We start from the raw sequence: 13,136 nt of genomic DNA, 5'->3' as shown, positions 1-13,136 counted from the left end.
TCCTCAGTGCGTCGTTTCATTGGCTGCCGTCTTCATGACGTCACCACGCCGGACGTTTCCGCGGCGCGCTGCAACTTGGCACCGGGAGTCTCCGCCGCGCGGCCCAGCGGAAGCTGCCCGACTCCGCGTCGCCGTGGCAACGAACAAGGCTGTTTCCGGAGGCGGTGCCCGAGGTGGGCGGGGCTAGGCCGCAGCCGCAGGTGGGAGTCAGCCACCTGGGATCCTCAGGCCACCTCCAGACCCGCGGGCGCGGGGCCGGGTCCCTGGGTTCAGGGTGTGGGTGAGACGGGTGCGGGCGGGGGTTGGTGTGTGCCCTCTGCTAGAGGGAGAGGCGGAGCCTGTTGGGTGTAGATTAATGGATTCTGGGTTTTATTTTCTCCTTTTCTATATTGGCTAGTGAGGCCTCCAAAGCACAGGTCCCAGGCTCTGGAAGATGTAGGAACCTGTTTCTTCCAGGTAGTTTCACTTGGACTGAGCTGGGGTCAGTTTGCCTCAGTTAACTGAAAGTCCATGGCTTTTGGTTTGAGGCCTTAGACTTCATGTCTCGGGACTCCCAGGCCTACTCCCTTTATTGCTAACTGTGAATCTATTTGGTGTTTGGCTGTGTTTTTACATTTCTTTGTAGTGATGGCATTACAGAATAAATTCATTGAAATTTATTGGCCTAGTTAATTATTGGATTCAGTGGTACTTTTAAGTCCTAGTTTGTAGGTTTTATTTCAGACAATACACTTTAAAAACAAAACAAAAAAAAAACCTAGAAAAAAATGAGAAATATGTTTGCTAAGATAACTCTATGAGATTTTTAATAGTAAGATCTGAATTTCATTGTTCTTTGAATTACCATTATCGTATCCATTCAATTATTGTAGAATTTAGGGATAGAATAGTACACATTGTGTCAATATTCCTGCCCTCTCAGTGCATATATTCAATATCACCATATAAATAGGATGGTGCAACACCAATGCAGAGTATTAAAGGTGAAATAATGTATGGAAAACCCCTATAATACGGACATTTATTTTTTTATTGAAGAAAATCAGAAGCGCTGTATATTGTGATGCATGTTATATGATTGTTTCTGAACATTGGGTAGACCATCAATCAGTAAAGTTACTAGGTTGTATTACATATATCTTAGCAAATACAATAGTTATTTGTACGATGCTGAGTTTGGTAATAAAATTGAGAAGGTTTTTTTTATTTTCAGATATACACTCACTGTATCGTAGTTTACCTTTGATGTCCTGGGCATTTTATTTACTTTATGTATGTTATCTCATTTAATTCTCTAAACAGCCCATGAGATGTGGGTACTATTTATTTTACTGAAGAGAAAAACTGAAATTTTCAGAAAATCCAAAAAAGGAAAATGTTTTTCTTGAACTGTACAAACAAGCTAATTCAGAATTGAGTAATTTGTGAAATACTTTCCAGATTAAATGATATTAAGATGCTATCTTAATCTAGTCTTAAAAAGAGCATGTTTTACCAATTTTTTGTAAAATTGCATTGATCATTGGTGACTGAGTAAGTAGAGGTCTTTTAAATTTTGTTGTTTTTGACACCTACATTGTTTAAGGCTTACCAGTCTCACAGGTGTTTTCACACCTAATCTAAGTACTTATTTTACATTTAAATTCTGCCTTATACTTGCCATTAGGCAGTGTTCAGCGTTTAGATGAGACTAGTATTTTTAAGGAATATATATTTAGTTAAAGCAGAGAAATTTGAATGTTATAATCAATGTTATTACTGTGTCAACTCTCTTTGGCAAGACATTTAGTATAATAGAAAGGATAAGAGACTCGCATATTTTGTAACGAAATGAAGGAAAAAGAACCAGAATTATTATAACTATATCGTACTAAGGAAACAAATTCCCACCTTTTTTAGAAATTGGAGTATAACTACCTGCTTGGTTATTGAGAACACAGAAATTTAACATAGGTTCATAGTAAACTGAAAGAGTGGAGATAAGTATAATGGAAAGTTAGATTTAAAGTTGCATCGGGCATTTATAAAAAAAAGTAAAAGTGAATTTAAACCCGTCAATGGTAGAGTCTTATCCCTCCACCGCCCACCCCACCCCCGCAAGGAACACCAGTTGGAAACCCCAGCGCCTCCAAGAGCCTTTGGCATCTGGGGGCTGGAAGCGGCGGAACGAAAGGCAGGCGTTCTTCGGTTGCTGGGGCGGACTTGGACCCAATCTGTCCGTCCTTTCAAGTTTCCCCCATGGCTGAGACCAAGGCGTGCGGCGAGTTCAGGTTCTCCGGCACCGTAGTGGTCGTCGTCGGCCCAAGTTAGAGGCCAACTGAGAAATCTTCGTGCCTCAGGTGAGAGGAAAGTGGCCAAATCCCGGGAGCTCTCCAGGCGCTCACCCCAAGCCTGTGGGCGGAACTTCCAGGGGTCGCCGAATACGCCTAGGACGAAGGAAACACACCTCTGCTCCCTCCCCAGCTTTTGCTTCATCTCCTCCACACTCTGTTCAGAAGTTTCTAAACAGTTTTCCTCGTCAGAGAGTAATTCTTAGGCAAAAGGATGCATTTTTCCCTGTTCCCTTTAGAACTTTCACTTTCTCTGTGTTTGGTTACCAGCCTCCAGGTCGGGTTTCGCCTTAGGAATTAAGTTTTCAAAGTTTTCTTTGCCGGAAAAGCTGATTGCAGAGATGATAACTGGTAGTACGGTTGAGAAAGTAGTTTTCTAGGTGTCACTCACCCTTGTATTTCCACAATTAGAAGAGTAACCTGACCAATTAAGTGGCCCCAACAGTTTAAACTGAACTTTACTGGCAGAGAAAAAAGTTAAATGACCTATCTAGGAAAAACAAAGTTGGTTCTAGAGGCCACGTTTCCTGACTCCCTGCTTCTTTCCTGTGACCAGAGGGAACTTAAACTGTTAAACCATTTAGGAGGGTTTGGTTCTTGGCTGATTGAAGGCATGCTCTGGGTTATCAGGTAGGAGATTGGGCTACAGAGAACAGGGAAGGAACGCCCTTTGGAGCTTGCCCCCTTCCATTTTTACGGAGGTATTCAAGGAAACAGCTAAAGAGGAAAATTACCTATTGTGGCCCTTTCTACATGTTGACCCAGTTAGTAACCAGTTAGTACATAAGAAAATCTGCAGGTGTTGTACCTTGAACATAGTTGAGTAAATACATAGAAAATGAATCCAGAAGAATTAAATGCTGGTAAAGAAAACTTTTTTTTCTGTCTATTCCACTTGTGTTTTCCCTTGTGGTTCCAATTCCTAAACTGAAATTGATGGCTTTGTTTGTTTTTTAATCAAAATCTGGACATACAATGCAGATTGTTTAAACACTCCAGATTGTACTATTTAGACCTATACACTCTATGCCCTTTGTTACTCCAGAGTAGTCCAGAGTGTATAGAATGTCCAAGTGAAGTAGGACTAAGCAATAGGATATTGACTCCCTAAAAAAAAAATGTAATTCATGAAATAGTACAAATAGTGTAGTTAAAGTACCGTGCAATTACATAGGTGTATTAAATAGAACCAGTGGGCTGTGTTTATAGTTTAGAGGTTAAGAGTATAGGCTCTGGGGATAGAATACTAGAATTACGGTTTTAGCTTTATGTCTCTCTAGCTATGTGACCTTTCGGCAAAGTACTTTTCTATTTTCCTCATCTTTAAAATGGAAATAATAGTACACACCTCTAAGAGTTGCCGTAAGGATTGAATGAGTTCGTACACGTAGTGTGCTTAGAATTGTAAGGGGTACTTAGTAAGTGCTCAATAAATGTTAGCTTTTATTTTGAAAAATGTTACTACTAGGTTAGATAGTAGTTGGGTTTACTTTGTATAAGCTTTCTGGACAACATAAGGCATAATTCATTTGGCTAATTTGTCACTGCCGCACAACCAAATTTTTACTTAAAGTACTCATTTCCAGTCTACTTTTTATTTTTGTTTTTTTGGGGGAGGGTCATATTTCTCTTGTGTCATTTTTGTTGCATGATTCTGTGGATTGTGTGTTTGGTAAAGTTGACATATCCTCAAGGTAATATCTTATTGATATCATTTACATATAGATAGATATGTGTGTATTCTCTAGTCATTACATGTGATTAAATTTTCAACATTATTCTTTAATTTCTACTGTAAAAGGAAGGGAAGGTATATTTAAGCAGGATTTACGTTTCTTGAAGTATGTTGAGAATGTGGTTTTTGGTAGGGTTGGTCAGATGATGAAATTTCCTACAGCAAGATTTGATAAAAATGTTATTTTTATTGAATCTGAAATTTATCCATCCATTCATATTTTTCTTTTCAGAAAACATTTATTAAGCACCTAGTGTGCATCTGATTTTGTGGACATAAAGATGTAGTCTTTCTCTTAATAATGCATGAGAAAGGAAGAGTAGTGTTATTTTGATACTGTGGTAGCATCAAAAGTTGCTTGCAACCAATTGAGTAAAAAGCATAATGTTTACAAAAGATCTTCTGTTCATGTATTGACAAATGCTTTTTTCCTCAGCACTTTAAAGTTACAAATTACAAAATAAAATGGAGTAAGCAAGTATGAAAAAGTGAAGGAATGTATCAACTTTTTATTTGCTTGTTTTGGGGGGACAGGGGACAGACAAAACAAAAGTGGGTATGAAATGGCTCACTTGATCATTTATAAAGTTATAGTTTAAATTGAAAACTTTGCTGATACAGGTTGTGGTGAGCGGATTCCGTCAGAGAATATACATGATGAGTCTGCAAGATTGTCACCCTTCAGGGAGACTAATTGTCTCTCTTCCTTTTTGGATGTCAGTCTTTTTCCAGGGACAGTTTCTCACAAAGTTAAAGAGGGAGATTTAATATTAAGAGAAAAACAAATAGAAGAACTTGAAAAAAAGACTACCTAAGCTTAAAATAGAATAATATATATGATACCTTCAATCATCCAGATATTGCTTTCAAATAAATAGTAATGCGTTGAACCTATTTTCTAGACTTAATTAGAATTCAAAAAGTATATTTCAGAAAGATGATAATTAAATAAGCAATTTTCATATCTCTGATGGTTAAAACATTAATGGTCTTTGAGCTTATCAGGCCACGTTAAAAATTATATTTTCAGATCATATCTTGGGTTGTTTTGGATTTCTCATTTTGCGTACGGAGATTAGTCACCTTCGTTTGTTTGAGATGATGAGTCTCACATTTTTTTCAGTGTTAAATATTGCATATTAGTTTGTTTACCCCCAAGGATTATAGCATTGTTTTATAAAAATCCGACAATCATGATATTTAAATTTTTTTTCTAGATTTGTTGACCTACAGAATGCTTCGATACCCATATTTCTGTAGAACCTATAAAGAATTTCTTTCATGCTGGTTGGAAGCTGGCATATTTAATTTAGGTGTCTGGCCAAAAAAGATACATGCTACAGCAGAAAGGTATGATGAATACGAAGCCCAAGAGCAAACAGATCAAACTGGAGCTCAAGAGTTACACAGATCTCAAGATAGAGATTTTGAAGCTATGGCTAAATTACATATTCCAGTAATGGTGGATGAAGTTGTTCGTTGTTTGGCACCACAAAAAGGGCAGGTAAGTTGATTAGTTTATTTTTTGACACTTAAAATTGAGATATAATTTACTTAATATTCACAATTTTCAGGTGTATGACTCTGGTTTTTAGTATGTTCACAGGTTGTGCAGTCATTACCATTGTATAATTCAGGAACTTTTTCATTAGCCAAATAGGAAACCCCATACCCAGTAGCATTCACTCCCCATTGTCCCTCTTCCCCTTGCTCCTGACAACTACTAATCTGTTTTTTGTCTGTATGGATTTGCTGAGTATGGATATTTCATATAAATAGATTCATACAATATATGGCCTTTTATATCTGCCTTCTTAGCATGTTTTCAAGATTCATTGTGTAGCATGTATCTGTAACTTCATTTCCTTTTATTCCTGAATCATTCCATTGTATGGATATGCCACATCTTTTTTTTATCCATTCATAAATTGATGGCACTTATGTTTACACTTTTTGGCTACTATGAATGCTGCTATAAATATTGATCTACAAGTTTTTGTGTGGACAATATGTTTTCAGTTCTCTTGGGTTATATACCTAGGAGTGGAATTGCTGGGTTATATGGTAACTCTATGTTTAACTTTTTGAGAATCTGCCAGACTTTTTCAGAGTTGATTAATTTTGGCAAATAACTTTTACAAGAACATTACACTGGCTAAATGGTTAAAGTATAGAAACTGAATTTTAGTTTACCTTCTTGAAAATTTTAGTATCTTTTCAGGAATGATACTTTTGGAAACAAAGTAAGAATCTGAATTCCTGTTCTGTGTTTTCTTAGACTGTTTTCAGCTACCCGGTTGTCTCAGAGTTCTCTAAAGAGGCAAGACAAACACAAGATGTGTGTGGAACAGGAAGAGAGAGAGAGAGAGAGAGAGTGAGAGAGTGAGAGAGAGAGAGAGAGAGTGTGTGTGTGTGTGTGTGTGTGTGTGTGTGTGTGTATGGAGAGAGAAAGAGAGAGATTTTTAAAGAATTGACTCATGTGATTATAGAGGTTTAGTGAGTAAAATCTGCACAATAGGCTGTCAGACTGGAGACCCAGGTAAGAATTGTAGTTTGTGTGCAAAGACAGTCTGCCGGCAGAATTCCTTTTTGTTCTACTGAGGCTTTTCATTAGACTGAATGAGGCCCACTTACATTATGGAGCGTAATTTGCTTTACTCAGTCCAGCAGTTTAAATGTTAATTTCATTTAAAAAAATACCCTCACAGAAACATCCAGAATAACATTTAACCAAATATCTGGTCACTGTGGCCCAACCAAGTTGACACATAAAATTATTTATCACACCTAGGTTATTTATAGTGTTGCTGTTAGGATTATATAAGGTCTTAGATACGAAAATACCTTAATATCTATAAAGAGATAAAAAAAAAATAGGGGTTATAATAGCCCAAAAGAAAAAGTTAGAAGCTTTCTGAAAATTAAGCACATTTATAAAAGAAAAATTCTTCAAATGTGTCTTTAGAACTTAATAGTGATACTTTTTATCTTGCTGACTTTAAAAATCTGATCTTTTTCTGGAAGTTACTGTTATTATTTAAATTAGTTATTTTCATCTAAAAAGCCAGACCTTGCTGCTTTTTCCAGCATATAATGGCTTAGTGATTAAGAGCAATGATTCTGTAACTGGACTGCGTGGGTTTGAATCATTGTCTAACATGCTTGTGTGCATGTGCACACACACGGCTTTCCTTTTTCTTTTTTTTTTTTTTGAGACGTCTTTAAGTTAGAGCAGGCAATTTTCATGAACTAAGTTATAAGCTATATGCATAAGGTATGCTAAAATGACTGGATATTCCTCATACATAAGCCATTAATGGTATGACTTAGGTTACTTCATCATAAAAACATTCTGTTTACTTTCTCTTCAGGCAGTGTATATATAACAAAATAAACTCAGTATTCTTAAATGACATTATATTTATAGAACGTGTAGCTCAATGCTGTCACATTGTAGGGACTCCACAATATACATGAAAATATGAATTAAAAAATTAAGTGGGATAAAACATCCTATTAAATATGAGTTCATCAAAATGAAATTCTCTTCATTGTCTTTAAAGATTCATAATGCAAGGATAACAATTGTTACCAATACCTAAATATGAGTTTATTTAAAAGTATATATGAATATATATGATGTGCTTGAGATGCATATGAGAGAGGGGTAGTTAGTCAAAAAGGAGAACTCAGTTTAGTGGAATGAGAAACCAAAGCTCATTGTATAAATTCGGTGAACCTTAGTAGCAAAAGCCACATATTTATGTTGCACTAACCCATGCAGTGGAAAAGCAACCAAACAAAAATAAACCCCACTGCGTCTCCTACTAAATCAGTATTGGATCGATGTTTTTTTCTGGAACCAAGTAGAATAAAAGAAGAGGATTCTACAACTCGACCTACCCTGCTGTTTCATTCTGTTCAAGTTCCTGACAAATATATTGTTGATTTATTTTGACATTTCCATTGTTCTGATTTGAGTTGGGTTTTCTAGCAACTTTTATAGAAAGTTTAATTTTATGAATGCTATTTCTGAAAACTTTCATCTTAGGTAGTGTTATTCCTTACCTTTTCTGCTGTCTGGCAGACAGCTTTATTCACTATTCCCTTAATCTTCAAGTAATAAAGAACTGGTGGCAGTCCTTGGACAGGAAAGGTCTTCATTTCTTCTAGAATCCGTTATTTGCTTTTTTTCTTCCTGAGCTTTTTTCCAAAAATCATTTTCGTTTGCATACTATGAGTCATACACTCACTTGTATCAATCACCCACTTAATTACTGTTTTTCACATCACCTTCAATGGTGAATTACAAATTAAACTTTTGATCATAATAGAAACCTTAAAAAATATCTAATGTAGTTTTGAGTGAGACCTTGGTGATCTAATAGCTATTTCTTTTTCTTTAATATTTAGAAGGTACTTATCTAAAAAATAATTGATTTTAGAAATTTCTTCTATATCATTGCCAATTTGCAATGTATTAATTTAGTTTTGCAAATACATTCAAAATATTGATGAGTTTGGATTAAAATTTAAAAAAAATCATCTTCCTCTCCCTTGGGAGGTACAGAAGGAATTAAATAAATTATAATTCTTTCTCTTTGCCCAGTTTTTATTATTTCATTTTCTGGGTCAATCGCCTTTTGTAAGAATGTATTACTTATTCTAAAAACATTTTTCTTGCTCCTAGAGATGTTTTAATGTAGGCTACCTTGGTTAGTTTTTCATTCCTAATTTCCGAAAATTGGTGAAAATAAGTGTGATCCTGCCTAGTTGAAAAAGGTGGCAGTCGAGAGGATTTAGGAGACTTGGTATTCTTTGCCATTTGTAGTGCTAATTGGGCTTGGTGTCTTGGGGTATCTGTAAGAGTAGTAAGTAATGAGGGAAATGATGGACATGCAAGACATAGTATCAGTAGCCGTGTAATTTTAGACAAATAACTTATCATGGCTGTTCCTCAGATTCCTGTTCTATAAAGTGAAGAAATATAACCTACCCCAATTTGGTTATTGTAAGGATTAGATGAGTTCATGTATATAATTTCGCTTAGAATGATACCTTCCAAATAGTATGAGCTCAATAAACATTAACTTTTTATTATTATGGTGATAGGAAGGGTCTGGTTTGGTAGCTAATACAATAAAATTCAAGAGAATAATCCAGGAGACAGCAAAGGTGAAAATAAAAGTTTCAGCAAAGGTGGAACCAACATGTCTGGAACTGAAAATGTACTGTTCCTTGTGTCTGGAACTCTCCTCATCACCATCCTTCAGGTCTTGAGTCACATTTTATTTTCCCAGGGAAGCTTTTTCTGAGTCTCCGGAGGAGAAAGATTTCTATGTTATTCATTCATGGAGTCATGTATTTTTCTTTCATAGCATTTAAAATAATTTATCATTATAATTTTTATGAAGTTATTTGTTCAATGGACGTCTCTCTTAGCAGACTGCCTTCAATGAAACTATGGATATATTTATCTTGTTTACCATTATATTTTCACTTTTTAGCACAAGGCCTACAACATGGTAAGTTTGTAATGATTTTTAAGTTAATAAATAAAAGTCAAAGTAAACTGGAGGACATATGTGAGGCACTAACAAAAGAAGTGTCCCTTGGGTACTGAGGTAGCTTCTTGGGCCCAAGACTTTTTTATGATTCCAGCCTCAGTGTGGAAGGCCCAGTCTGATGAAGTAACTAGAGAAACGTGGTGAAGGAACAGATTCTCGGGCTGAGAAATGAACTGGCATCTAAACTGATGCAAAATAGATTATGATAAATATCAGGCCAAGGTTGGGTTTATAAATATTCAAAATAAATTTCTTATCTTTTTTGATATTCTAACATTTAATGTTTCATACTTACTGGATTTACCAAAGTTGTCATGGTACCAGATATGATCATTTTCTTTATTAAAAAAATTATTATGCTCTGTATAATGGATTTCTTTCAAGATCAGTAGCAACATTTCACTTATTTTACTTGAAAATCTTTATAATCTTTAATTGGGAGTAAACATCAAAGAAAATCCTGAGATTATATGTTTGCTCTCTTTAAATATTGAGAGCTGATTGATCACAGAGAGGAAGAGTTTAATTTATTTTGTTTTACTTCAAATTATTGAAAAAGGAACTTTTCTAAGAGATAGAACCAATGCTATAGCACCTGCAGGGGATGCCTTTTTCATATTAAAGAAAACTTAAAATTTCAGGCGAAATGGATTGTGTGAAGACGTAGTATTCCCTTTCCCTTATTTTTAAAAATATAGGTTTCTTTGAAGCAAATTTTTATTTTACATTTTATTCTACCATTGTTTACTTGAAAAATGTTTTTTCTTAAAAGAATCATGTAGCTAGTTAAGTGATCTTTGCATCGAGATACCTTCTGGAGTATAATATTTCCAGTATTGCATTGCTACATATTTAACACCTAATCTGAGGGGTGGGGTAGAGTGTGGATTTAAAAAAAAACAAAACTGTGATTTCTTTTGTTTGCATATTTCTGTTATTTACATATTTCTACCATGGCCCATTTCAAGCAACCAACCTGAGGTGAATGTAGCATTAAGAAGAAATATATACAGTTGGATCTTTCCAGCTGGAGGCAACACCAGATATGATTCTCATGATTGATGCCATTAGATATTAGTGAATTTTATAATGGTAAAAATTTTTGCCTCACAGTTCTGAAAATGGTATAGTCTATAGAGTTTTATTCCTTAGTTCATTTGACATTCCCTGTTTAATACCTATGTTTTCTGTTTTTCTATCCCGGAAAGTACCATAGTGTAATCATAGAACACTGTTTTTCATACTATTTTCAACAGCAGATTTTTTTTCACTCTCTCTAATAAACAGTTTATGCCAAATGTAAAACAAAAAATGGTTATATGTAAATTTGTTTACATATAATTTACTTGTTATAAAGTCAGTTATGGAACAGTGAAGTATTTAGTTGAGTGCAAAACTTCGAAATCAAAATCAATATCCTTTTTTTAACATAGTTTAGATTCCCATACATAAATAATTATAAAATGTAAAGTTTTTTTCTTTTCAATATTCTTGGAATCTCAGTTTAATATTTAATTAAATAGAAGTGGTAAGAGAATTTTAATTAAATCAAAAAAACATTATATGTTAATAAATATATTAATTAAAGGTTTGGTATAGCAAGAAGATATAACACTCATAAATAGTCATGCACCTGTCAGATTATCAAAATATATGAAGCAAAAACTTACAGAATTGAAGGGAGAACTAGACAGTTGTACAACAATAATTAGAGACTTCATTACTCTACTCACACAGTCTATTGAACAATCAGACAGAATATAAGTAAGGAAATAGAGGACTTAACACCACACACCAACTAGATCTAAGAAAGTTACACAAAACACTACCTAACAACAGCATACATATTTGTCTCAGATGTACATGGGACATTTTCCAGGATGGACCGTATGTTAGGTCATAAATTAGGTCTCAGTAGATTTTAAAGATAAATATATGAAGTATCCTATTATTTCTAACCATAATAGGATGAAGTTAGAAATCAATAACAGAAAATTGGAAAATCCATGAATTTGTACAAATTCAACAATACACAACAACCAATGGATCAAAGAAGAAATCATAAGGAAATTGAATGTTTTCTGAATAATTGTATACCAACAAATTGGGTAATTCAAAGAAGAAATCATAAGGAAATTGAATGTTTTCTGAATAATTGTATACCAACAAATTGGGTAATTTGGATGAAATGAATAAATTCCTAGAAACACGAACCCTACCAAAACTAAATCATGGAGAAATAAAAAATTTGACTATACCTGTAACTGGTAAGGTGATCTAATCAATAATCAGAAATCTCTGACAAAGAAAAGCTTTGGACCTGATGGACTTTTAAAGAATTAGTACCAATCCTCATACTTTTTCAGAAAACTGAAGAGGAGAAAGTACTTCCTAACTCATTCTATGAGACCAGCATTACTTTGATACCAAAGCCAGACAAAGACACTACAAAGACACACTATAAACATTGACGCAAAAATCCTCAACAAATACTAGCAAACAGAATTCAGCAGCATATTAAAAGATTATACAAAATGACGAAATGTGATTTATTCTTGGAAATCTATATGCAAGAATGGTTCAACATGCAGATATTTGATAAATGTAAAAAGCAACATCAACAAATGAGGGAAAATACATTATTTCAATTGAGCAGAAAAAGTTTGACAGTACTCAACACCCTTTCATGATTAAAACACTCAAGAAACTTGGAATAGAAATAAACTCCCATAGCCTAATAAAAGTCTTGCATAAAAACTCACAGTGAAACATTAAATTCAATGGTGAAAAACTGAAAGCATTTCCTTTAAGATTAAGAAAAAGGCAAAGATGCCTGCTTTCACCACTGCTATTCAGCATAGTACTAGAACTCCTAGTTTGGGCAGTTAGGCAAGAAAAAGAAAGAAAAGTCATCTAAATTGGAAATGAATAAGTAAAATTATCTATTTGCAAATGATGTGATCTTATATGTAGAACTCTTATAGATTTCACACACAAAAAATATTATAACCAATAAATGACTCTAGTAAAGTGGCAGATACAGTCAACACATAGACATCACTAATATATAAACAGTCAGCAATTAAATTTGTAATAGCATCAAAAAGAGTAAAATGATTAGGAATTAAAGGAGCTGAAAGACCTGTACGATGAAAACTACAAAACATTGCTGAAAGAAATTAAAGAAGGCATAAAAAAATGAAATATTTTATATTTGTAGATTGGAATACTTAATATTGTTAGAATGTCAATACTGCCCGAAGTGATCTACAGATTCAATGCAATCTATATCAAAATCCCAATGATGTTTTTTGCAGACACAGAAAAACCCATTCTAAACTTCGTATGGAATCTCAAGGGACCTCAAATAGTCAAAACAATCTTGAAAAAGAACAAACCTGGAGGACTGGTACTTTCTGATTTCAAAAGTTAACTATCAAGCTATAGTTATCAAAACTGTGGTACTGGCATAAAGTCAGACATATAAACCAATGAAAGAGAATA

At 34.4% G+C, this 13,136-nt stretch overlaps 1 protein-coding gene across 6 annotated transcripts in view; it reads left to right on the top strand.

The window, feature by feature from the left end:
* The first annotated feature begins 80 nt into the window (after positions 1 to 80).
* METTL15 (methyltransferase like 15) overlaps positions 81 to 13,136 on the top strand; it is a 151,852-nt gene continuing 138,796 nt past the window's right edge. Inside the window, exons 1-2 of one of the 6 annotated variants that reach the window (XM_023532073.1) lie at positions 81 to 173; positions 5,283 to 5,569. In XM_023532073.1, the coding sequence (XP_023387841.1) occupies positions 5,300 to 5,569 (270 nt within the window). In that variant the 5' untranslated portion in view covers positions 81 to 173; positions 5,283 to 5,299. Of the gene's footprint in view, positions 201 to 1,749; positions 2,340 to 5,282; positions 5,570 to 13,136 lie in introns of those variants that run through there. The other 5 variants (XM_023532075.1, XM_023532072.1, XM_023532074.1 and 2 more) reach the window with 5 other exon arrangements.

The sequence above is a fragment of the Pteropus vampyrus genome, unplaced genomic scaffold (genome assembly GCF_000151845.1).
Source record: "Pteropus vampyrus isolate Shadow unplaced genomic scaffold, Pvam_2.0 Scaffold76, whole genome shotgun sequence".
In the NCBI taxonomy this organism is placed as follows: Eukaryota; Metazoa; Chordata; class Mammalia; order Chiroptera; family Pteropodidae; genus Pteropus; species Pteropus vampyrus.
This window is presented reverse-complemented; position numbering and strand designations above follow the sequence as displayed.